The sequence below is a fragment of the Pseudonaja textilis genome, chromosome 8 (genome assembly GCF_049901715.1).
Source record: "Pseudonaja textilis isolate UNSWEBS1 chromosome 8, rPseTex1.2, whole genome shotgun sequence".
NCBI lineage: Eukaryota > Metazoa > Chordata > Lepidosauria > Squamata > Elapidae > Pseudonaja > Pseudonaja textilis.
This window is the reverse complement of record NC_141997.1, coordinates 50,058,129-50,084,924: the sequence shown is the minus strand read 5'-3', so window position 1 is coordinate 50,084,924 and position 26,796 is coordinate 50,058,129. Positions and strand designations below refer to the sequence as shown.

Genomic DNA, 26,796 nt, shown 5'->3' with positions numbered 1-26,796 from the left:
AGAAGGAGAGAGGGACAGAGAAAGAAAGAGGGAGAGAAGGAGAAAGAATGAAGGAGAGAGGGAAAGTGAGAGAGAGAAATGGTAAAAGACACATGCTTCACATTTTGTAAGATTCACCCGTTATTCTTACCTGTTCTTAAGAAACTCTAACAAAGTCTTATCAAACCAAAGTACGGCCTAATTCACACCTGCACTGTTTGTATTTTTATTTGATTATTCAAACTGACTTAATCTTCCTGTTCTTGGTTGTTGTTGTTTTTTAGGGGTTTTTTCAAGAAACAGTGTGTCATCTCAAAAGGAAGACGGACAGAAAAAGAATTTCTCCCTGGCTTCTGAGTAACTTCGACATCTCCTGCCCCGTATAAAGTCACCCCTGGCAATAGTAAATTCCCTTCCTGGATGCTGAAGAAGCCTTTTTAATTCCATGCTGAATTGAGACCTTGGAATGCTTTAGCATGGCAGCACTGGTGCAGCAAAATGACTTGATGTTTGAATTTGCTAGCAATGTCATGGAGGATGAACAGCAGGTAAGAAATATCTAAAAAAATATGACTATATTAGATGATCACTCATTTACATTAACATTAAATTTTACTAAGAAGAGATTGGGCAACCGTTTGTCTAAAATGGTATGTGGTTCCTTGCCTAAGCAAGGTCGGACTAGAAGACCTCCAAGGTCCCTTCCAACTCTTCTATTCTCTTCTGTTCTCTTCTGTTGTGTTTTGTTCTGTTCTATATTCTGTTTTGTTCTCTTCTCTTCTCTTCTGGTGGCAAGTTGTTCCACTGGTTAATTGTCCTCACTTTGAGGAAGTTTCTCCTTAATTCCAGGTTGCTTCTCTCCTTGCTGAGTTTCCATCCATTGTTTCTTGTCCTGCCTTCAGGTGCTTTGGAGAATAGCTTGCACCCCACCCACCCTTCTTTGGGGCAGCCTCTCAAACCCTGGAATATTGCTATCATGTCACCCTTAGTCATTCTTTTCTCTAGACTAGCCAAACCCAGTTCGTGCAACTGTTCTTCGCATATTTTAGTCTCCAGGCCTTTTCCAGGCCTTATTCAGTCTTCCCTGGAAAGTTTGTGAACCATATATAGTGGTACTTTGATGCTCATCGTTAATTAGTTCCTGGAGGAGCGATGAGTACCAAAAATAATGAGTACCAAACAGATTTTTCATCCTAAGGAATAATGTAGTGAGTCACAAGGCAGCCGACACAGACAAGTTCTGGCTTGTGCACTGAGTACCAAACAAACGACGACTACCAGGGCAAAAAATTTTCACATCAGATTGCGCTGACTACCAAATCCGTTGAGTTTCAAAGCAGTTGAGTAGCAAAGTACCACCACTGTAGTTGACAAGACTTAACGCTTTCTGGTGCATGGGATTGGCCAACAGTTATCGTTTTCTCCTTAGCTTGAGCTGCGGACGATTTCAATATCGTGTTTCTCCTGTACTCGTTTACAAATGTTGTGACGACGCTACGGCCAACGTTTATAGGCAATACCGATCGTTCGAAAGGGAGTTGTCAGCATTGCAATGAAACTCCCCCATTTTAAAACTCAGCACTCAGAAACAAAGTTCACCCAAGATCGTTGTTGAGTCTAACCTTCCTCCTCTCTATGAATTTCCCCCCCCTCCCAAATTCCCAGGCACTAGAATGGGGCAGCCTCAAAACTTCTAAGTAAAATATGGCTTCCAAGGCTGACAGGCATTAGAGAGAGACGTGAAGCACCGTGGGGGCGCAGTGGTGGAAGGCAGTATTGCAGGCTAACTCTGCCGACTGTCGGGAGTTTGATTCAAGGTTGACTCAGCCTTCCATCCTTCCGAGGTCGGTAAAATGAGGGCCCAGATTGTTGGGGGCAAGAAGCTAACTCTGTAAATGGCTTAGAGAGGGCTGTAAAAGCACTGGTATATAAGTCTTTATATAAATAAGCCATTTACATCTAAGCCATTTAGCTTCTTAAATATATGTGTGTGTATGTATATATTTATGTATATATTTATTCAGTTTCAAAAATACAAACATTTCATTTTTTTCTCTAGGTACAAACACCTCTGTGCCACATCCTTCCTCTAGGTACAAACCTCTAGGTACAAACACCTCTGTGCCACATCCTTCACCATTTACAACAACATTCACGTTCACATTGATATTATTTCCCTAACCTAAGAGTTAAGGTACATCAAACAGCTAATCATTAGACAACTCTTCCGGTGATAGTACCTTACATCTCATGATTCTCACCATACATATAATAACAATTATAATCTTTTCTCCTATCTCTAATTTATTTTCTATTCTGCTTTATTCTTCTTCGTTTCCAAATTCCTTTTTTATTCTCTTAACCATTGATAAAATATTTTCCATATCATATAATACTCGGTTTGCTCATTCTGCTTATTTGCTAGTGTTAATCTGTCCATATCTGCACAGTTTAATATTTTCCTAATTACTTCCTTGTCTGTGGGAATCTCCTCACCTTTCCAATGTTGTGCAAATACCGTTCTAGCTGCAGCTAGTACATGAATAATTAGATGTACATTCTCTTTGTTATAAACTTCAGGTAAAATCCCTAACAGAAATATTTTTTCATCTCTTCCAACCATGTCTTTATTTTCATCCAATAGTGGTATATAAGTCTTAAGTGCTAATGCTGGAGCTATTGTCCCTCCTTCCCCTTCCTTCCTTCCTTCCTTCCTCCCTCCCTCCCTCCCTCCCTCCCTCCTTTCCATGGTGTGCTCTATTAGAATACAGTAGTGCAGGCTAATTCTGCCAACTGCCAACAGTTCGATTCTCACCATCTCAAGGTTGACTCAGCCTTCCATCCTTCTGAGGTCGGTCAAATGAGGACCCAGATTGTTGTGGGGTAAGATGCTGACTCTGTAAAACTGCTTAGAGAAGGCCGTAAAGCACTGTGAAGCGGTATATAAGTCTAAATGCTATTGCTATAGCTCAGCAACCTGGTGCATGGATACAAAATTCTAAGGATATGGATGAAGGCCTCTCCTATCAGTTGTACTGGTGGCTCAGGAATTCTGGGAGTTGAAGTCCACAACTCATAAAAGAGGCTGTCGTTCCCCATGCTGGCTCAGGAATTCTGGGAGTTGAAGTCCCCAAGTCTTAAAAGAGGCCATTGTTGGCCATGCTGGTTCAGGAACCAGCATGGGAGATGAAATCCACAGGTGATAAAATAAGCCATTCTTCCCCACCTGTAGTATAGGATGAGTGCCATACATGTCACACACATACACACACACACACACACACACACACACACACTCCGGGAGATTGCAACCATCATAAGTCCACACCAGTTGCCGAGCGTCCAAATTTTGATCCCACACACCCCCAGGGTCGTAAGTGTGAAAATCAGTCATAAGTCCCCTTTTCCAGTGCCGTTGTTAACTTCAAATGGTCCCTAAACTGTTGTAAGTCGAGGGCTACCTGGACTTATTTTAAATCTGGGGGTGGCAGTCAGTTAAAGTGTGTGGGGATCGGCCTGAGAACGGCCTGTTTTCAGGATTCCAGCAATCGTCCTCATTAAATCATGAGCCTTGAACCAAACTTCAAAAAGCTTCCAAGAATTAATTAGGAGTGAACATGTCGGCATGACCCCCATGAAGCCGATTCTGAGACACGTAAATTCACTGTCACCCTTGACCCTGGTTTTCCCCCACCTCTCTGGGTGTATCATAATTGATATTCTCCAACGAAACATGTCCGTAGCCAAGAGTCATCAATCACATTCTCCAATTAGAGATTTTCCCGGCAGAAACTCCAGTCGCTTAGTTATAATCTTTGCAAGATATGCATGGAATGCCCTTTCGATTCCAAACTGGTGCGCTCCTTTCATACTCCTTTCCCCTCCCTTCTGTTTGCAACTATAAAATGGGCATAGAAATATTTTACGAGTTGACATTTGGCTCCTCTCACTCCTTGAAGGAGACCTGTACAATACAAAAATAAATTGAGTGCAGGCATAGAATTTAGAGTTACGAAACCTTCCCCCCCAAGGCTTTGTTGGATTTTCTGCATGGAACTTTGCTACAAGGTGATCTGCTCTTTCAAATTCCTCCCCCCACCCCCCCACTTTCTGTGGGCAACTATAAAACAGGCATAGAAAATGTTTTATGAGTTGACACCTGTGCTGAAAGGTAACACTCCAATGAATGAATATATACAGTCAGTAATGTTAGCATTAAATTATCCGGGTTCGGCGTTCGTTCTCCACCTAGTTGTCAAACAACTTTTGTGTAGCTCTATCTTACTTTGGCATATGGCCTTCTGGTGTGACCACTTCGACACAATGCTGAAACCGGCTGATAGCCTCTTCAGGATTTCAGAATTTAAAATTGGATTCTCAGCACCCCCGGTGTCTAATTTTTTTTTTCTTTCTTTTTTCTTTTTCTTTCTTTTTATCTGTCTCCTGCACGCTTTCTGATCAGACCAAACAGGTTTCAGCTTCTGTCCTTTATGGTGCATTTAAAGAAGGAAATAAAATGACTTAAGACATCATTTTGCCCAGCAGAGTAAAAGGAAGGCTATATAACTCTCCCCGGTGATGGTGTTTACTTCTTTCCAGATTATTAGTTTATATTGCAACAAATATATTTGGGCTCATTTGTCGGGAGCGCCAGGTGTTTTGTGGCTCCAGGATGTAATTTAGGTTAGGAAGTTAGCCTGGGTTCCAGTTAATTGAGATTAGCCATATAGGATTGCTCAAGAAAATATGTATTTTATTTTATACATTTTTTTTTTTTTGGAAACAGGAGCCATTAAATTTTGCAGGAGCTACCCGAAGCGTGTTACATCAAGTTTATTGGCAATTATTAGATATTGGCCCTTCCCCCCCATCTATAATACAGATTCCGTTCCCCGCCCATGGATTTATGCGGTGGGGAGCCTGAATTCAAATTATAGGAAGAAACACATAAGCTGAAATTGAATAGTTGAGAAGAGGAAGAGTGTGCTTGGTAGCTTTTGTAACTTGTTATCTACTGCAAGTGATTTACAGGAGGTCCTTGCCTTTAACAAGCGTCCGTTTAGTGACCGTTCAAAGGTACAATGGCAATGAGAAACGTGGCTTAGGACCTGTTTTGTTCACACTTAACGACTGTTGCAACACCCCTGTGGTCACACGATCGAAATCCCGACATTCGACTCATATTTACGACGGTTGCGGCATCCCGGGGTCATGCGATCCCCTTTTTGAGACCTTCCAACAAATCCATGGGGAAGCCGGATTCGCTTTAACGACCAGGTTGCTCATCTTCACGGTGGTCGCAGTGTCCCAGGGTCGTGCGATTCCCCTTCATGCAACTTTCTCACAAACCCAAGTCGGCGGGGAAGCCAGGGTTCCCTTAACAGCCAGTGTTAGTCGCTGAACCACCACACCGATTTCGCTTAGCGGTGGCAAGAAAAGTCCTAAAATGGGTCGTAAAACCTCACTGAACCACTGCCTTGCTTAGCCACAGACCTTTTGGGCTCAATCATGGCTGTAAGACGAGGACTTGGGCCCGTGATGGAGAACCTAGGGCACATGTGCCGGAAGTGTCGAAACAGATCCACTGCGCATGTGTGCCTGCCCGCTGCCAGCCAGCTGATTGTTGGGAATCTGCCATGTAGGGGGCAGGGGCGCACGTGCCTATGCAGAGGCGCACAGCACAGTAGGGGATCGTATGCGCAGAGGTGCACGGTGCCCAGGGAAGGGGTTGCGCATGCATGTGCAGAGGCATGCGGTATGCATGTGGGGGTTGTGTGCACATGTGCAGGAGGCGGGGGGGTCACGCACGCATTGCATTATGGGTGCAGGCACATGTGCATGCACGTGCACTTTCGGCATACAATGCTGAATAGCCATCACTAACCTAGGCAGTCTACACCAGTGATGGCGAACCTTTTTGGCACCAAGTGCCCAAACCATAACGTGTTTGCATGCGCACGCATTCACGTGGGCCAGAGCGCCAGAAACCCTGGTTTTTGGCTGATTTTCAGGCCACTACTGAGTCATTTTCAGGCAGTTTTTCAGACTGTTTTCATGCTGTTTTTCTGGGCCATTTTGGAGGCCATTTTCCTTGGAGGCCATTTCAGGCCGCTTTTCAGGCTGTTTTCATGCTATTTTCTGGGCCATTTTCAGGCCATTTTGGGGCCATTTTCAGGCCGTTTTTGAGCTGTTTTCAGGCTGTTCTTGGGCCGTTTTCAGGGCTGTATTCCGGGCCATTTCAGGCCGCTTTGGGGGCCGTTTTCAGCCCCCAAACGGCCTGAAAACAGCCTGAAAAGCGACCTGAAGAACAGACTTAAAAGCCCGCCCCCCAAAAGGACCCTTTTTCAGGCCATTTTCTGGTGCTCCAGTGCTCCGAAGACCAGCTGGCCAGTGCACATGTGCATCCCAGAAACCAGAAAAGCAGAATGATGGCACGCATGCCCACAGAGAGGGCTCTGCCTGCCACCTCTGACACACGTGCCACAGGTTTGCCATCTCGGATCTAGACAGTCACTTGTCTGAAATGGTATAGGGCAGTGATGGCTAACCTTTTTGGGCTCCTGTGCCGATAATTGTGCGTGTGCTTGCATGCCGGCACCCTGAAGGCAATGCGCGTGGGTCCCCCCACCCCCGCTGCGCATGCGTGCACAACCCCTGTGCATCTCTGCGCATGTGTGCGCAACCTCGCGTGCACCGTGCATCTTTGCCCATGCATGAGGGACACACACACCCCCGCACACACCAGATACCCGCCAATCAGCTGTTGGGTGGGCGGTGCATGTGCAGTAGACCTGCTCTGGGCAAGGGCTCGTGTGCCGGCAGTAATGGCTCTGCGTGCCACTTCCAGCATACGTGTCATAGGTTCGCCATCATGGGTATAGGGTCTCCTGCTTGAGCAGGGGGTTGGACTAGAAGACCTCCAAGGTCCCTTTCAGCTCATTCTATTTCAATTCTCTTTCTATTTCTTCTCTTCTCTTCTCTTCTCTTCTCTTCTCTTCTCTATATAGAATGCCTGTAGTAGCTTTTTTTCAGAGTTGCAAATTCCAGGCTTTCCTTTGCAGATTGTAGCTGACCTTGCTCGAGGGGGGTTACCCAGTGAGTAGGCAGTGCCCTCCTGTCTGCCATCCTCTAATGAAAGCAGGCTCTCTTTTCACATTCCTGTTTCCCCACTGGTAAAAGAGGATAAGATAAAAAAATGTCCACTTTTAGCATCAAAACAAGCCGATTACCATTTTTTTCACCGCTCGCCTGCCCCCTTTTTTCTTTCTTTTTTCATTTGGGTGTGTTCCTTTTGAAAGGAGCCTGCAGCCTTTTCTTCCTCCCTGCCTCAGTTTCTTTTCTTCTCTTTTCTTGAAAATAGTATTCAGAGATATCCATTGAATCAGCTAATGGGCTGGTGGGGGGGGTTTCGACCCAGTCGCCGCTTCCCAATTGTTGTAACGCCAAAGGATAAGAGAATCCACGTGTTCCTGAGTTTCTTAGGAGGAGAGAAAAAAAAAAATTCAAATATTAACCTGAACATTTGCCTCCAGAAGTTGTGAATGCTACAACCCTGGAAGACTTTAAGAAGAGACAACCATTTTTCTGAAATGAAATGGGGCTTCCTAGCTGAGCAGGGGGGGCTGGACTAGAAGACCTCCAAGGTCCCTTCCAATTCTGTCATGAGGAGGAGGAGGAGGAGGAAGAGGGGGGGAGTTTTCCTGCTTGATCGTGGGGTTGTACTAGAAGACCTCTTGCTCCCTTCCAACTCTTTTATTCTGGCAGTAGTAGTAGTAGTAGCGTAGTAGTAGTAGTAGCGTAGTAGTAGTAGTAGTAATAGGAGGAGGAGGAAGAGGAGTAAGAGAAGAGAAAGGTTTCCTGCTCAATCAGGGGGTTGGACTAGAAGACCTCCAAGGTCCCTTCCAACTCTTGTTTATTCTGTTAAGAGGAGGAGGAGGCAGTCCTTGACTTACAACAGTTCATTTAGTGACCATTAAAATTAACAGAACTGAAAAAAAGTGACTGGGGTGCGTTTTTCACACATGTGACCATTGCGGCCTCTACGTGGTCACTACGTGGTCACGCGTCCTGTCTCTCCATGCTGTTTATAGATGTGGCCATGCCCCCTGCTACACACAGGTATTTCCCCCCACTTTGCTTTGATTATAGGTTAATCCTTCCGGGGATCTGCTGACGCCCTCTCTCTCCTCCCGATCCCTGTCATCGCAATCCTCTTATCCGGATCCTCTCCACCCCGACGTGCTATTCCTGTAAACCAACCACCTCATGTACTCTCCCCCAGCCCCGTGTGTCAGAACCACCCGCCTCCCCAGTGGGTCAACAGCTTCGTTTCCCCCTCGCCGAACCGCAAAAGCAATTCCTGGTTGGTGCTGCTTCGAGATCTGCAAAAGCTCCGGTTTGTAGTGCCCTATACTGAACACCGCACTTCTGGGATTGTCCCGTCTGTCGGGTCTGCCGTAACATTCGGGAAACTGAGGTCGGGAGAGGAGACAGCTGCGGTCTCCCTCTCGAAGCCCTACGAAGCGGTCGGGCTCCAGGTAGCTGACATGATGCCCGGAGTCCGACACTTGCCTTGTTTCTTGGCTTTCGGGACTCATTGACTTGCCTGCTGGATTTTCTTGCTTGCAGCTGTGGTAGTTACAGTATCGGACTGGACTGAAGCTGTGTGAGGTGTGTGTCTGTGTGTCTGTGTGCGATCCCTTGGCTCTGGGACTTGCCAGAAAGGTGGGAGTATTTGCGGGGGATTTGGAGCAATCAAGGGGAAGTTTGTGTTGCCTCTGTGCCGTGCAGTGGTGGGCTGCTACCGGTTGGTCCCGGTTTGGGTGAACCCATAGCTAATTCTCAGCTGCCTCTGAGTTCTTGAACAGTCACTCTGAAGAATCAGTCAGCACTCACGTTTGGGTGGAGTCGTGGTCTGATTTTATTCAGTTTACAGCAAGAGTCCCATTTAAGTGGCAAGAATGGACGATCCGCGAAAAGCCAGCGCTGAGAGCTACTGCCTCTCAGCTTGATATATATATATATATATATATATATATATATATATATATATATATATATATATATATAATACACACACACACACACACACACACACACACACACACACAAAATATATATATTTTCTGAGGGGGTATTTGTGTGATCTCCACCCTCCATTTGACTGTATAGTCTAGCATCCGCCTTACTTCTAGAGTGATGTGGATTGAGCTTTAAGCCAGTGGGGTGGGACTGATTAGTGGCATGCCTGACATGGGGGTCGGTAGGGGGTTGGCGGTGTTGGGTGGGGGTTAGCCGTGTTCTGTTGGTTGGAGGCGCCTTTAGCTGGTAGTTTTGCCCTTGCTGTTGGCCTTATGGGTCCTTCCATCTTCATCGGGGTGTCCTTTGCTTCATGTGGCTCAGGGGGTTTGAGGGGGGGGGGTGGTGGTGCGCCGTCCCTCCGCTCTATTTGTGACCACCCCATGCGATCCCAGTGTCCTGTCCTTCTCCCCTCGTGTCCTGATGCAGCTGTGGTGGTGGCTTCCGGGTTCTCACCCAGCGCGGTGTTGGCGTGTTGGCCGGCCGTGGCCGTGTCTCCCAGATCCTTGGCCGCCTCTCCAGCCCCATTGAGAGGTTTGAACGAGTGTCGCCAACTGGTAAGATATCCTGCCTGCCACCCCACAGCGGTGTCGAGCTCCAGTACTGGCCACAGGATGCCTAGAGCCCAACACTAATTTTATGGCCGGTTCAGTGAACCGTCAAATCCCACCCCTGGCTGGCTCCATCCGCCCTGCCCCCCAGGAGTCTCCCCATGGCCTGTTTTGGATCCTGAGTCAGTGCAGGCTCCACACAGAGGCTCGGGAGAGCGAAAACAGGCCTCCCGGAAATTCAGAAGGACGGAAACGGGCCTTTTAAGTCTTTCTACGTCGAGTGAAAATTGGGAGGGCTCTTTTAGAAATGCTGCTTTTCCCCCCCCCCTATTGACAAGTGATCCTCAACTTACGACCATAGTTGAACCCTGTGGCTAAGGGAGATGGTTGACAAATGAGTTTTGCCCCCTTTTACCAACTTTCCGGCCACGGTTGTTAAATGGGTCTCTGCAGTTGGGAAGTTACTAACACGGTCATTAAGTGAATCTGGCATCTCTCAGCAATGGTGGTATGCTACTGGTTCTGCCCGGTTCTGCCCGGTTCTGCCGAGCCAGGAGCGGCGATGAGCAGCAGAGACTGAACTGACTCTCTTCTGCCGCTCTGCTGTTGGGCCCGCCCACCCGCCTGAGCTCCCATCCTCTCACCTGTATCCTCTTCTTTGGAAGTGCAGTCGATTTGCGCGGCACAGCAGCGTGCCGCGCGGTGGCTGCCGAAGCCACCGGGAGAGTGCAGGCTTGTAGGAGGTGAGTTGGAACGCCTCTGCGCCTGGACAAAGCGTGCATTTGGCACGCGCATTATGCGCAAAGCGCGCCTACCAAGCCACGCCCACCGAACCGGTGGTGAAACATTTTGAATGCCACAACTGGTCAGAAGGTCGCAAAAGCAGATCACATGACCCCGGGGACACACCGCAACCGTCATAAGCACATGCCAGTTGCCAAGCTTCCCAAATTTTGATCTCTTGCTCCAATATATAGTTTATGCTTGACCTGGTCCAGAGAAAGATGCCCAGTTTTCGCTGGGATTGGTTTAATTCCATTGAATTAAGCCAAACTCAACTAAATGAATGGTTTAATTCTTATTGGAATTTCTAATATTTTGCCTTTAGTTGAATCTTGACTGCGCTGTTACTAACTTAATTCATCAGCTTGACTTTAGATAGACTTTAGACTCTAAATATTTTGCTTTTGGTGGCCTGCTTGCTTTTAAGGAGGACTATTGCATTAATTAAACCAAAATTTCTTTCCTGAAAATTTGGGACAGCGTTCAACTTGATTGGTCTGAAATCCATATTCATTTCAAATAACTGAGTTATGTAACTGGAGTGTTTGCTGAAATTACTACAGAACAGTCTTCTGGAATGACACATGAAATTTGAGATGGGCTTGTAATGCCGTTTAGATCAGTGGTCGCCAAGCGGTGGGCCCGGAACCACTGGTGGGTGGTCCGCAAGAAAATTTTGGTGGTCTGCAGTGAAATGTCCCCCCCAAAGCAATTGATCCAGGCTGTTTCTGCTTTTTCGGTAGAGACCCTGTGAAACTCCCCAAAATGTCTGCAGGAAAATCCCCTCACCCCATTTTCCTACCGATTGATTGTTCTTTATTTGGGATCACAGGAGACCGTCTCTCTCTCTGCCCCTCCCCACCCGAGAACGGAGCTGAAAAGCAGGTTAGGAATGTGGCTGCCTTGGAGTGTGTGTGTGTGTGAGAGAGAGAGAGGGAGGGAGGGAGGGAGGAAGAGAGAGAGAGAAGAGAGAGAGAGAGAGAGAGAACATTACCGCCAGCCCTTCAAGGTTAGATCAGATCTCTCTCTCCCCCACCAACGCCAGCAAGCCACCGTCACTCAAATTTCACATTAGTGGTCCCCAGGATTTAAAATTATGAGTTTGGTGGTCCCTGAAGTCCAAAAGGTTAGAGACCCCTGCTTTAGATGACTTCAATATATAGGTAGTCCTTGACTTACAACAGTTCACTTGCTTAATGACTGTTCAAAGTTACAACGGCATCGAAGAAAAGTGACTTTACGGCCGTTTCTCACCCTGATGACCGTTGCACAATGCCCACGGTCACGTGGTCAAAATTCACGCGATCCCCTTTTGCGACCCCTTGGCCAACCAAGTCAGCGGAGAAAGCCAGATTCATTGGACTAAGCTTAAGTGACTCGCATAACAACCGTGGCAAGAAAAGCCGTACACTGGGGCAAAACTCAATGCCTGTCTCACTCAGCAACAGATATTTGGGGGCTCGGTTCTGGTTGTAAACCAAGAAACTCCCTGTATTTCAGAAGCCCTGCTGTATGTATGGCCTGGAAGAGAACGTAGGTTGGTAGGAATATCGGCTAGGTTCCTTTCCTGGTATCGATTCCTTCTTAAACCTTCTTAAACTGTTTTTATGTAATTTCAGGTGGGCGGTTCTACTCGGACGTCCAATGGTTTTAAATTTAATCAGTTCCATTTGTTATAGGTTTCAAGATTCCGTAGTTCTCAACTTACGACAGTTCATTTAGAGAGAGGGAGAATAGGAGAGAGAGAGAGAAGGAGGGAGGGAGAGGGAGAGAGGGTGGGAGAAGCAAGAAGGGAGAGAAGGAGGGAGAGACAAAGGGAGGGAGAAAAGGAAGGGAGAAAAGGAAGGGAGAGAAGGTGAGAGGGAAAGATTAAAGGAAGGAGAAGGAAGAAGGGACTTACGCTCCATTTTGTGACTGTCCTTGCCTCATTTGTTTAAGGGAATTGCTGGGGTGGTTAAATTAGTCAACCCGGTCGTTAAGTGAATCTGGCTTCCCTGTGGACTTTTGCTCATGAGAAGGTCACAAAAAAGGGAAGTCACATGACCCCTCCTGCGATGCTGCGATCGTCATAAATATGAGTCATTCACGCAGCGCCTGAATTTTGATCACGTGACCACGGGAATGCTGCAATCGTCATAAGTGTGGAAAATAGTCATAAATCCCCCGTTTTTTTTTCTGTGCTGTTACTAACTTTGAATAGACACTAAGTGAACTGTGGTAAGCCAAGGACTACCTATACATGTACGGCCAATTAAAAAAAAGCCGAATTGATGGAAATGTAACCAAAAAAATGCAGGGGTGGGATTCTACCTGCTCAGACCAGTTCTATAGAACCGGTTGTTACAATTCTGCCCAGTTCAGAGAACCGGCAAATCGCGCCCTGGCTGGTCCCACCCACCCGCTCACTCCTTATCTGTCATGTGTGCCCTCCAACTTGCCTGCGTTTGGTAAGCTGCTATTTTTCCTTCCCCCCCCCCCCATCAGGTGTTCTGCTGTGCTGGAAGATTTAGATTAGCCAGAAAGCAGGAAATTGTTGCATTTTTTGCTTTCTAGCTAATCTAAAAGCAGAGCTGAAACTTCCTTAGGACCGAAGCTTCTGCTTTTCAGTGCAGACTCAGGTAGCCGATTGCAGATAGATAGATCTCTGAGTGAATCTCTGATTCTGTGAGCAACTCAGTCTGCCTGCCTGCTTTCTCTGCTTTTGGGTAAAAGTCGCTTTTTTATAGATAAAAAAAATGCAATATTTGCATACATGGTGTGTTGTGAGTTAATTTTCTGAGTTTGCTTGCCAACAAATTTTATGTGACAGATTCAGGTAGCCAATGGCAGATAGATAGATCTCTAAGTGAATCTGTGATCCTGTGAGCAACTCAATCTGCCTGCCTGCTTTGCCTGCTTTTGGGTAAAAGTTGCTCTCTTTTTTTATAAAAAAAAATCAATTTACATAAATATCTATAATATTTACATACATACAAGCCATGCTCCCCAGTCACATGACCACCAAGCCATGCCCAGTCAGCAAGCCACGCCCACACACGATACCAAGCCACACCCACAAATTAGGCCACACCCACAGAAGCGGTTGTTAAGAAGTTTGAATCCCACCCCCTGTGACTGATGGAAATGTAACCAAAAAACGCATACATTTTATCACATGTGGTAGACTTGCACCAAAGCCAAAAAAAAAAAAAAAATTGGGCAAGATAACACAGGTGGCTAGAAAAGACAATAGGGCAACATATAGATTTTAAACCTGAATTGTTTTTATTAGATAAAATATCACAAAAACATAATAAGGAAACTATAGATTTAACATTATATGTCTTAACAGCAATGAGGATTATCTTTGCACAATACTGGAAAAATGAAGATACACCGCGAGATGAAGAGATAGTCAGAAAGATACTAGATTGTGCAGAAATGGATATGTGAGCATTGAAGATTAAACAGAAAGAAGATGTAGAATATTATCAAAAATGGAATTTATTTTACCAATGGTTGGGAAAAAAAGGAGATTAAGCACGTAAATTTGTATTGTTAAGCAAATTAAATACCCAGACATCCAGATGTTTATTAAGCACTAAGAAATGTATTGAATAGAAAATCAATAAAAAATCAATTAAAAAAAAGCCAATTCATGAAATGCATCAGTGATATGACAGTTTTCCATTTCTTATTGGAAGAACTGGAAGCGGCAACAGGAATTTGTCAGATTGTTTCTTGCCTGCCTAAGTCACAAATTTAAGGATTTGTCCTGACAGGGAAATGATAGAGTCTTAATAACAATTTTCTTAAAAATGATGTCTAGAAGTGAGCAGCACCGAAGAATGTGTGGGATGAGAGCAAGGAAGTTATTTCACTCTGACCTGAAAATTATTTTTATGCAGCAGCTTAAAAAGTGGTGGGTTTTTTTTGCAACCACATCACATTGCTTGACCTATATTCAGTTTATAGTGCATCGGTATTTCCAAAATTATTTTATGTCATTACTAAATTGGGTAGGTCACCTTTGATGTTTGTCTTTTAATTTCCTTTTGCTAAGTGAAGGAATTAGTATTTAGGTCAGTTAAATTTTATTTTGTTTCTTTTAGCTCACTTTTATCCTACTTAAGTTAGAGATTTGCTGCAATATTTTTTTCCACTTTTGGGACAGAAATATGTTTTTTGTTTGCCTTCTTCCTCCTTGGGTGCAAAATATAGATTATTAGATCTTGTCACAATCCAGTAAATAACCATCAGATTCCTGAGAATGTCTGTAATGCTTGCAATTTTTCAAGAATTTCATCTGGATCTTATTTTAAATCCATAAATCTAAATAGTGAGTCACCATGTTTATACTAGATCTCGAGTATTAATAGAAGAAGACATCATTAAAAAGTATGCAGTTCCCCCACTTTTGTTAACTTATCCTGCTTCTTCTTTTTAAAATTGGGGTTAAATAACATTTTTCCCCCTGAAGAATTCTCAAGACGTTTAAAATAATGCATCCCTTTTAAGCCATGTGTTTGGGATCCAGCATTTGTTCCTCCTCCTCCTCCTCCTGCTCCTCCTGCTCCTCCCCCCCCCCATGGATATTTTCCAAACTAGCAATTTGGAAATGAAATAACGTCCCATAAGGATATCAAAGCCTTTCCGAAGCTGTTAAGTGGAAAGTTCACCCTGTAAGATACATATTGAGCAATATCCTGAATATAGTCCGGAGTCCGGAGTATATGAACCTACTACAGGTAGTCCTCGACTTACAGCAGTTCATTTAGTGACCGTTCCAAGTTACAATGGTCACACGATCCAAATTCAGATGCTTGGCAAACTGGCTCATATTTATGACCATTGCGGCATCCCCGGGGTGGGTGTGGGGGGGGGTTTCACGTGTTTGTGACCTTAGGATAAGCCAAGTCAACGAGGAAGCCGGATTCACTTAACGACCGTGCTCCTAGCTTAATTACAGTGATTCACTTAGCAACGGTGTGGCAAGAAAAGTGGTAAAATGGCCCCATTTTTATGACTTTTCTTGCCCCGGTTGTCCAGCAAATCACCACAGTCGATAAGTGTCAGAGCGTTTGCAGCTTGACGGCCATTATGAGATAACCCAGGAGCAAAACATAGAACACAGAGACTTAGACATTTAACAGCGGTTTATCTACAAGACAGTTATATACAAAAATATATGTGGTAGGCAAATACCTTACAAGCAATCAATCTTCTTAACTCTACACGGAGAACTCTGCAATGAATACTCAACACAAGGAGAGAGAACCACACCCTCTAATGGCTGCCTCTTATATAAACACCTCTTAAAGGGATCTTTAATCCCCAGTCTTAAAGGGAAACACCCATGCTGTGCCAAATCACCTCTTATTGCATCAGCCGGATCTGGCAGCTACTCACTGCTGGTCGGCTCTTAAATCCCAAGACCCTTAACAATAAGCCAGTAACCCGACCGTTAAGTGAATCCAGCTTCCCCCTGTTGACTTGGCCTTTTGGAAGGTCGCAAAAGGGCATCACGTGACCCCCGAGGACACCGCAACCATCGTAAGTACATGCCAGTTGCCAAGCTTTTGAATGTTGATCATGTAATCGTGGGGACACCAGAAAAGTCATAACTGTGGGGGGAAAAAAGGGTCGATAAACAAAGTGATGTAAGTCGAGGACTACCCATACTGGAAGAGACATGTTCAATGGACGTAACTTGTGACCTTTGCTCGGGGATTTTCCACGTACCGGCCAAGCCAACGTCACTCATGTAGATCTTAGCTACATGTGGAGACCGGTGGAACTGCAGGGGAGTTTTGAACCCATGGCCAACCTCCAACCGGTCACTGTGTTGAACTGTAGGTGCCTCTTTGGAGGAATGCATTGCTTCACCCTGGCTTGCTGCAACCTTTCTTGTTTCCGTGTGGTCGTGGCGGTGACTGCTGTCTTCTTTCGCTTCCTGTCAGAGGAAGTTCTGCTTGATAGAACTTGTTCAAGACTAATTTTCAAACCTGTCTAGCTTTTTCTCAGGGACGACTCATAACTTACGGCGAATTACTGCCACTCCGAGTTTCGAATACGTCGTTAAAATTGGGAAGGAGGGGTCCTGGGTGCTCTCTGAGCTGGGTAGTTTTCTTGCAGATGTTTCATGATCCAACTAGGTAACATCATCAGTGCTAGAAGGGAGTGGGGTTTAGAGGGAGGAAGAGGAGGAGGAAGAAGAAGACTAAGGGATCCTTGGTGCTCTCTGAGCTTGGTTGTTTTCTTGCAGACGTTTCGTGACCCAACTAGGTAACATCATCAGTGCTAGAAGGGAACAGGGTTTACAGGGATGATGAGAAGGAGGAGGAGGAAGATGAGGAGGAAGATGAGGAGAACTATGGGGTCCTTGCTGTTTTTCTTGCAGACATTTCATGACCCAACTAGGTAACATCTTCAGTGCTAGAAGGGAGTGGGGTTTGCAGACAGAAAGAGGAGGAGGAGGAGGCGGCGGCAGCGGAGGAGGAGGAGGAGGAGGAGGAGGATAACTAGGGGGTCCTTGGTGCTCTCTGAGCTTGCTTGTTGTCCTGCAGATGTTTTATGAGCCAACTAGGTAACATCATCAGTTGTACAAGTAGGAAGGAATGCTGTTTGTTGCCCATTTATATTCTGCTGTCTTGCCTGCCTGTGTGTGCATGTGTGTGAGAGAGAGGGATTCTTTGGTTGGGCTCTTTACTGATGGCCCTTTGGCAGTTCCTTGGTTGGGGCATTGTTTGCTTGACACTTGGTCTGAAGTTGACCCTGAAATTAATCTACGCTGCTCTGGGGGCTGATTGTTGGTGGAGAGGAGCTGGAGTCTTCTTCTGTATTAGCTGGTTGATTGTCCCTTTTGCACAGTCTACAGACGATGGAAATGGAAATGGCACAATGATGATGATTATAATAATAAACTTGCAATCTCCTCCTCTTCCCCCCTTCCTCCTTGTCTTCCTCTTTGCAAACCCCACTCCCTTCTAGCACTGAATATGCTACTTAGTTTGATAAGCTCTGTGATGACCCAAAGAGGCGTGGCACAAAGGCAACCCAGTCAGATAATCCATAGGAGTCCCTTTATTAGCTCCAACTTTGCCCCCAATGTCCAGGTTACCTTTTGGCTGGAGAAAAAAAATCCCAGGAACAGCTTTTGGTTGCAGAGAATGAAGTCCAAAATGTGGTCAACAAAAACTGTAACTACAAGTCCAATCAAGGCAAAATGAGGTAATTAGTCCGGCAGGGCAAGAGAAGGAATTCCAGGCGTGAAAGAATGTCCGTAATTCAACATGGTTGGGAGGATGCCAGGAACACAGATAATCAAAGTCCACGCAAGATAAACTCAAGTTTGCTCCCAGCAGCTGCCACACTCAGCTTGCATCTCTTTTAAACTCTCTTCCCAGGTGTGCTTAATGAAGGGAATCAGGGCCCTTTCCTCCCCCTTAAGCCATGCCACCCATGTTGCTCCCTTCTCTGTTCTTCCTTGCGTGCCCTAGGATGAAGAGGGGGTGGGGCCTGGGTCTTCCTTTGAATGCCCAGCCGGACTTTGCCCTTCCCCAGTTTCCTCCACAGCCAACGGAGCCACACTCCTACTCCCTGTCGGCTGCTCGTCCTCATCGGATTCAGACTCTAAGGGGGGTGGGGGTGGCATAACAAGGTTAGAGAGCATAAGGGACCCCACAGTCTCCTCCCCCTCCCCCTCCTCCCTGCAAGCCCCACTCCCTTCTAGCACTGAGTATGCTATTTAGTTGGATAATGGAACATCTGCAAGCAAACAACCAAGCTCAGAGAGCACCAAGGATCCCACCGTCATCTCCTCCTCCTCCTCCTCCTCCTCCTCCTCCACCATCCTTTTAAAATTCTACATTAATCTACTCCTGCAGCTCTTGACATGCCTCCCCATTCGTAGGTCAGTGAGCGATTCAGCAACCGACGTAACGGAGGAAGCGCAGATCTACCTATACAGCCACAAAACGCACAACGTTGGTGTTCCATTACCTAGAGCCGAACCAGCACGACTTTGTATTTTTTACGAAACCCTTCTCTTTCTCCAGCTGATGCTTGGAACCCGTGTCCGTGTCTTAGTAGCGCCTCGCTCCTTCCTTTCCCTTCCCTGACGTTTTCTTTTGCGGCTTCTCGTTGTTTTTTTTCTGAACAGCTGGGCGATCCTTCCATCTTTCCCGCGGTCATCGTGGAACATGTGCCGAGCGCCAACCTCCTGAACAATTACTCGGGCCTGTCTTGCGTGACGGAACCTAGCGACATGATAACGGAGAATTCCCTGGATGTGGCAGAGGAAGAGATTATAGAAGATGACGACATCACCCTTACAGGTGTGTGTAAAAGCTTTCTTTTTTCCATTCCAGGTGAACGGCACCGTGACTCACTAGGTGTGGTGTGCATCCGAGCCAAAAAGTTGTGGTTTAATGACTTTGATTATCATCTTTATTTGGGTACTTGAAACGATGCACATCCACAGGTGCTTGTATTCCGTACGGTTAAGAGTCTGTGGAGATTCACAGTCAGCTTTGGGACAACATAATGGACCAAAGTTGGCAACTGGACTTCCTTGTTTTGTTTTTTTTCTTCGAAGACATTTCGCTTCTCACCCAAGTAAGCTTCTTCAGCTCTGACTGGCTGGTGGGGAAAGGAAGGATTTATGTTCCTTGCAGACAGCTGGTCATTTGCATCCATATTGAGAGTTGTTGAGGCCACTTGGAGGTTTCTCTGTGTCCTCAGGGTCACCTGAATAGTGTTTATGGTTCCTGTAGTCTGCCATTTTTCTGGAAATCCATACATCATTTGAAGGGGGTTCATCCTAAATTGCATAGCTAAAAGTCTGTAGAGATTCTCCGTCCTCCAGGGCGTGGTTGACCCAAAGGTGTTCCTTCAACAGGCAATTGGAATTTTGTGGGGGTTTTTTCACTTCTCATCCAAGAAGCTTCTTCAGTTGTGACTGAATGATTGGGAAATGGAAGGATTTATATTCCTTGCAGACCGCTGGTCATTTGCATCCTTTTAGAGGGTGATTGAGGCCACTTGGAGGTTTCTCTGTGTCCTCGGGGTCCTCTGAGTAGTGCAAAGGGTTCCTGTAGTCTTCAATTTCTTTTCTTTCTTTTGGAGATCTATTCTTACTCCCACCCCATTCAAGGGCGTTCATCCCAATTTGTATAGCGAAAAGTCTGTGGAGATTCTCTGTCATCCAGGTCATGGTTGTCCCCAAAGTGCTTTTTCAGGAGGCGACTGGACTTTCTCGTCAACTACTCTCTAAAAGGCTTCAAATAACCAGCTGTCTGCAAAGAATATAAATCCTTCCATTCCTCACCATCCAGTCAGAGCTGAAGAGGGAGGAAAGAAAGGAGAGAGGAAGGAAGGAAGGAAGGAAGGAAGGAAGGAAGGAAGGAAGGAAGGAAGGAAGGAAGGAAGGAAGGAAGGAAGGGAAGGAAGAATGGAGGGAGGGGGTGAGTTAGGGGAGAATGAATAGCAAAAAGGAAGGAAGAAGGAAGGAAGGAAAGAGGGAGGGAGGGAGGGAGGAAGAAGGAGGGAGAGAGAAAGGAAAAGAAGAAGAGAGGAAGGAAGGAGGAAGAGAAGGACAGAGGAGTAGGGGAGAAGGAATGACAAGAAGGAAGGAGGGAGGGAGGGAGAGAGGAAGGGAGGGAGGGAGGAAGGAAGGAAGGAAGGAAGGAAGGAACAAAGGAGGGAGGGAGGGAGGACTACCTGTATTAAGCATGAGATCTTCACTTTGTAAAAGTTCTCTATGCTTATACCGAGGAACCATATTTGCCCACTGGGCCTGAGAGCTTAACTCTGCTTGCTTTGAAAAACAACAGAGTTCCATAAATCCATATTTATGGTCATATTTTGCTTTTTTTTAAAGAATGAAACTGAAGGTCGAGTTTCTCGATTTGCATGAGCCGAGAGCCGGAAAAATAGCCTTTGAGTCCTGAGGGGTTTTTACATGTATTATTCTGGAATATATTGCATTGCAGCCTGTTTGAAATTCTGCTCAAACTCTGAGTTTGCAATACGATTTGGGTATTAACCTGTTCAAAGGACAAAGACAAATTAACTCCAGGAGGCGATACAAATTCATTAAGCGAGGCCTATCAATTTTGGGATGACAGCCTCTGTTCCTGTTGGTTCAGGATTCCCGTGGTTTCCGTGCGGTGTCCTTGCTACAATAACTTATTTATTTTTCTCAGATCCTTAACCTTTATTTTATTTTTATTTTTAAGTCAGCGGTAATGCGGATTTAAGATCCTTCCTTTTGCGGTCCAGGAAGTCTATAAACAATATCCTGATAGCATTTCAGTGAGCCTATCAGATAATTAGCTGGGAGCGATGTGGTGGCCTAGAGGTGGAGCCCTCGTCTAAACAATCTGGAGGCTATCAGTTCAATCCTAGGTAGAGGAAGATATTTCTCTCTCTGGGCACACTGAGAATATATCTGCTGAACAAAACTCTGCCCTGGCAGCAGGAAGGGCATCCGGCCAGTAATTACTCAGCTCCATTCAGCTGCCCAGACTCCACCTTGCAAAGGATTATGGGGTCGTTAAATGAAGGTGATGATCAGATAATTAGCTGAAATATACGGTATGGATAGTCATTCACGTACAGCCAAAACTGAGACCAAAATTTATGTTGTTCAGTGAGAAATTTGTTAAATCCGTCTTGCCCCATTTTGCAACTTTTGTTAAGCGAATCACTACCGTTGTTAAGTTAGTCACCCGGTTGTTAAACGAACCTGGCTTCCCCATTGACTTGGTTTGTTGGAAGGTTGCAAAAGGGGATCACATGACCCAGGGACACTGCAACCGTCATAAGTACATGCCAGTTGCCAAGCTTTTGAATTTAAATCACCTGACCTTGGGGATGCTGCAAGGGTCGTAAGTGTGAAAAACGGTCTTAAGTCACTTTTTTCAGTGTGGTTGTAACTTCAAAATAGTCTGTCATGTCCCTGTTGGAGACTGACTCTGAGGTAGAGAAGAGGAACAGCCCACAGGGAGTGGAAGTGCGGCTCCGGAGCTTGTGGAGGAGGCTGGGGAAGGGCAGAGGCCGGCTGGGCAGTCAGAGGAGGACCCAAGCCCATATCCCCTCTCCATCCTAGGGCACGCAGGGAGGAGAGGATAAGGGAGAGACATGAATGGTGTGGTCTACGGGGGAGGAAAGGACCTTGATCCTCTTCATGGGCTGCAGCTGTGAGAACTGGTTAAAAAGACAGACATGCGTATGGGCCAGTGCTGGAAACAAAGCTTGGAAATATCTCCAGTCTGTCTCTCCTCTCTGAGTTTGGCATCCTTCCCAGTCTGTGTTCCAATATCTGTGGACGTCTTCAAGCCCTTATCTTGCCTGGTTTCCTTAATTGCTTCAGTGTGGTTTCTGTTGTTTTTACTCTTTACTGGTAGGGGGGAAAAGAAAAAATAGCAACTTAGCAGGCAAGTTTTCCTGGTAAGGAGTGAGCAGGCGGAGAGGGTTCCCGCGGGCCGTGTGGGCGGCGCAGCCTCGTGTTCCTGAGCAGCCTGGATTAATTGCTTGGGGGGTGCTCCGGGGTGACATTTCTCTGCGGACCACCAGTGGGCCACAGACCACCAGTTGGCGACCGCTGTTCTAGGACATCCACGATCAATCTTGTATTGTCTCTTATCTGTCTGTTTGGGAAGGGATCCATTCGTTCACCTCTCTTTTATCTGCCTCTTCCTGTTTCCCTGAATTTTAGTGGAAGCATCCTGCCACAACGGAGACGAGACCATGCAAACCATCGAAGCGGCCGAGGCGCTTCTCAATATGGATTCTCCGGGCCCAATGTTGGACGAGAAAAGATCGAGTAAGTCTCAAGCACCTCAGCCAGGACCGGACCGAAAATAAAATTAGAAATTCTGCGTGGTTTTGCAAAACCGTTGAGCAAAGACGTTGCAAAAAAAAAAAGAAAAGAAAAAGAAAAGAAAAAAAGAACAACAACAAAGCGTTGCTTTTTAAGCAAATTCTCTGAAGAAGTTTGGAATGGCCTTTCTGTAGAAGCCGGGGAAGAAAATTCATTTGTCGATACGTTTTTCAGGTTTCTAAGCGTGTCCTTTTCCACGGTTGTAAAAGCTGGGGAAGAAAAACAAGATTAAGCTCTTCATCTGCGTGTGGGTTCCCCCCCTCCCCCCATTTAATTTATATTAATTAAATTTCTTAAGCTTGGATTCCCATTTAAATTAATGAAATGTGAAAATGTTTATAGCGTTGACTGGAGCGTGTTCAAATATTTAACGTTCATAAAACGCTCTTTCCCCCCCCCAACCGCCCGTTCCCTCTTTGCATTTGCAATTACATGCCTAAATTATTACGGATTCATTTATCTTTATTTCTGCTCCCATCCTCACGTATTCACGCGCATCAGTCACTTCAGAAATTATGTATTGGGGGCAGGATGAGGTTTTGAGTTCAGCCCTTTGTTTCCTTCGTACGCCAGCCAGAGTATCCCACGGAATTAAATTTATTTTCTCTTTTTTTGAAGCAGCAAAGAATAAAAAATAAGTTACACGAAAGTTACTTTTAAACGACGACTTAGAAAATCAGAATTGCGTGTAGGACTACGATGAGGGAGATTTAAATTTGACGTTCCTTCTTAGCCGTGGAGTTCCCTCAGGAATTTTTTTTATTAAGTTTTTTTTATTTTATATTGACAACAAGTCCATCTTTCATTTAAACAGTGTGTCGACTGGATAGATCTTGAGCTAGCAGTTATAATTAACATACTTTCCTTGCCAAAATATCAGTAACACATTTTCTTTATAAACCATTGTCGCTTACGTATTTTATCCTTATAACAACTTATTTCTCTATATATTCATCTACGCAATTTTAACTTACCGTATTTATCGGCGTATAACACGCACTTTTTCCCCCTGAAAATAGGGGGCAAATGATGTATGCGTGTTATACGCCGATGTCCAGGGAGCGGAATCCTCTTTAAGGGATCCCGTTCCCAATAGTGCCTAGCGGCGGCGCAGCGTCGTGACGTGATGTCAGCGCTGCGCCCGCCGCATATTATCCCTCTTAAAATGAAGATGCGTGTTATACGCCTGTGCGTGTTATACACCGATAAATACGGTATTTATTTTCCAACCATTGATAAAATAGGTCCCATACCATACAGTATTCAGTTTCTTCTTTTTCTGTCATTGCCAATATTAATCAATTCATCTCTGTACATTCTAATATTTTCTTAATCACATTTCCCTCTACCGGAATTTTTTGCTTTTCCAATTCTGAACAAATACAATTCTAGCTGCAGTGTCAGCATTCCAGCAAAACTCCATTCCACCCAATATCTCTGAGACAGACATCTTCTCAAAAGTTCCTTTTTTTATTTGGACACTAACTGGCACTAACTGTAGAATCTCAAATCGGAAAGTTCTGGGCTTCCTTACAATAAGTAAAAACTACAAAATCCATCCCTGCGCCCATCATCACATCACATGGCCCAATCACCAACCGTCCCAAGTTAGAATTAGAATTCTTGATTGGCCGAGTGTGATTGTCAGTATACATAAAAGAAAAGATACATTCGTTAAGAGTCAGATCCATTCGTCAAGACTTCCTCTCACTTATGTGCAAAACAACCTGACCTTGAATCAGAAAAAGAATGTTGTTATGTCTAACTAGATGTACTCCAATAAATTCCCCCACTCCCACTTTCCCAGGCTCAGATGTGGCAACGTGGGAGCATACGATCGCAATACGGCTTCCAAAGCTGACATGCAGTTTATACATGAATAGTTAAATCTACTTTTTCTTTGCTATATCTTTCAGGTACCATCCTTAAAATGAATATTTCAGGTTTTAAATATGTATGTTGCTTTATCATTTGTGTGTGTAGTTTTGTCCAATATCTTTTAGCTTCTGCGCATGTCCACCAGATATGGTAATATGATCCAGGTGTCGAGTTCCCTTAGGAATTTTATCCCATCAGGGTCTCCTATACCCTATCCACCCTCAAGAGAATTATTTCTTAGGATAAAAGAAACCTTTGATCTCCCAAAGGAAAGATGAGATATGCATGACATAAATAAAAGTAATACAGGAAATCCTCGACTTACAACTGTTTGTTTAGTGACTGTTCAAAATTGTCACGGCACTGAAAAAGGTGACTTATGACTGTTTTTCACAGTTAAAGACCTTTGTATCAGCCCTGTGATCACGTGATCAAAATTCAGGCGCTTGGCAACTGGTTCATGCTTACAAGCATTGCTGTGTCTCAAGGTCATGTGATCTTCTTTTGTGACCTTTCCACTAGCAAAATCCATGGGGAAGTGGTTCTGACCCAAACCTAGTTCCAAGGAAACAAACACGAGACAAAGGTAACAGCACAACCTTTGAAATGATTCTTTACGAATTCTGTTCCTTCCCGGTAAAAAGGCTGTTTCAAACTAATTGCCTCTGATAAGAACGAGCCTTGCCAAGGTTGTGCAAGGCTGCCAAGAACACTAGATAAAGTTGCCAAAAACTATTTCAAACACAAAGAGTCTCCAAACACAAACTAAAAGAGTCTAAATGTCCGCAAGGCTTAGGTGCAAAAACTTCTTTGCTTCCTGCAAAGAGCTCCGGTTCCTCAGCTGGCTTTTATCTTTTAAGGGAGGGGCCGTGACCTTGCAGCCTTACTCTCGAGTTGCCCGTGCTGCTGCAGCTGCTCTTTCCTTCGAGCAGTGCTGCGCGTGCGCACACACTGGTCGCAGGCTCCTCGGGGGCCTCTTCCTCACTGCTGCCAGCCTCCACAATCTCCGAAGGCAGCACTCTGCTCCCTGATGGTCCTGGCCCCATCCCTGCCTCACACGCAGGCCCCTCATTGGAGTCCTCGCTCTCCGAGACCTCAGCCGTCCACACTGGCTGCCGGAGAACCACAACAGAAGCCACAATCCCTTAACCGTGTAACTTAACTCTCCAGCTGCAATGATTTGGTTAACAATTGTGGGAAGAATGTTGTAAAATGGGACAAATGTCAGCTTTGGTTTCAGATGCTTCCATGCTGCCACATCTGAGCCTGGGAGAGGAGGAATTCATTGGAGTATATCTAGTTCGACATCATAACGTTCTTTTTCTGATTCAAGGTCAGGTTGTGTTGCGCCTAAGTGAGAGGAAGTCTTAACTTGGGACGGATGGTGATTGGGCCATGTGATGTGGTGATGGGCCCCGGGGATGGATTTTGTAGCTTTTACTGATTGCAAGGAAGCCCCAAACTTTCAGATTTGGGATTCCCCAGTTGTGCCAGTTACTATCCAAATAAAAAAGGAACTTTTGAGAAGATGTCTGTCTCTGAGAGATTGGCTGGAATGGCGGTTTGGTGGAACGCTGACAGCAAAACTCACTTCAGAACCATCTCGCTTAACAACTGAAATTTTGTGTCCATTGTGGCTGTAAGTCAAGAACTACCTGTATTTATTTTGACTTTTTTAAAATATCCGTCGGATACAATGATTTTCATTCATTGCTGTGTTTTCGGAGACGTGGCCCGTGAAAAAACAAAATCCCACCGCTTGGTTGTTATAACCTCTAGTAGAATCTTTGCAAACGTTGAGTTACTTCTCTCGTTTTCTTTTGTCCCGAAGCCCACGGGTTTGAAGCCGAGGATGACATGGAAGCTGCTCCTGTCACGCACGTGTCGGTCACCCTGGACGGCATCCCAGAAGTCGTGGAGGTTCATCACATCCAGGAGGCCTTTTCGGAATCGCCCAGCACCCCCGAACAACCAAAGAAGCGGAGAGGTACTGAAGATGGTAGAAAAGTGGGGGTGCTAAAGGGAAGACTTCGAAGTTCTTGTACTTTACGCGCAAAGGGTTAAAGGCCCTCTAGGAGCCCTGGTGGCGCTGTGGTTGGAATGCAGGATTACAGGCAGACTCTGCCCACTGCCGGGAAGTTCGATCCTGACCGGTTCAAGGCTGACTCAGCCTTCCGTCCTTCCGAGGTCAGGAAAAAATGAGGACCCAGATTGTTGGGGGAAATAAGAGGCTGACTTTGTAAACCGCTTAGAGAAGGCTGGAAAAACACTGTGAAGCGGTATAGAAGTGCTATTGCCTTGCCTTTCCTCCCTCCCTCCCTCCTTCCTTCCTCCCCCTTCCCTTTCCTCCTTCCCTTCCATCCCTTCCTTTCCTTCCCTTCCCTTCCTTTCCCTTCCCTTCCCCACTTCCCTTCCATCCCCTCCTTCTCTTCCCTTCCCTCCTTCCCTTCCCTCCATCCTTCCTTCCTCCTTCCCTTCTCTTCTTACCTTCCCTCCCTCTTTCCCTTCCCTTCCCTTCCTTTCCCTTCCTTCCTTCCTCCCTCCTTCCTTCCCTTCCTTTCCTTTCCCTCCTTCCCTTTCTTTCCTTTCCCTTCCTTTCCCTTCTCTTCTTCCCTTCCCTTCCCTTCCCTTCCATCCCCTCCTTCTCTCCTCTCCTTCCCTTTC

At 45.6% G+C, this 26,796-nt stretch overlaps 1 protein-coding gene across 3 annotated transcripts in view; it reads left to right on the top strand.

Annotated features, from left to right (window-relative positions):
• ELF1 (E74 like ETS transcription factor 1) overlaps positions 1 to 26,796 on the top strand; it is an 88,728-nt gene that overhangs the window by 50,272 nt on the left and 11,660 nt on the right. For all 3 annotated transcript variants that reach the window (XM_087938048.1, XM_026705332.2, XM_087938049.1), the window contains exons 2-5: positions 264 to 527; positions 18,532 to 18,706; positions 22,090 to 22,197; positions 25,964 to 26,119. In XM_087938048.1, coding sequence (XP_087794174.1) covers positions 456 to 527; positions 18,532 to 18,706; positions 22,090 to 22,197; positions 25,964 to 26,119 — 511 coding nt within the window. In that variant the 5' untranslated portion in view covers positions 264 to 455. The remainder of the gene's footprint in view (positions 1 to 263; positions 528 to 18,531; positions 18,707 to 22,089; positions 22,198 to 25,963; positions 26,120 to 26,796) is intronic.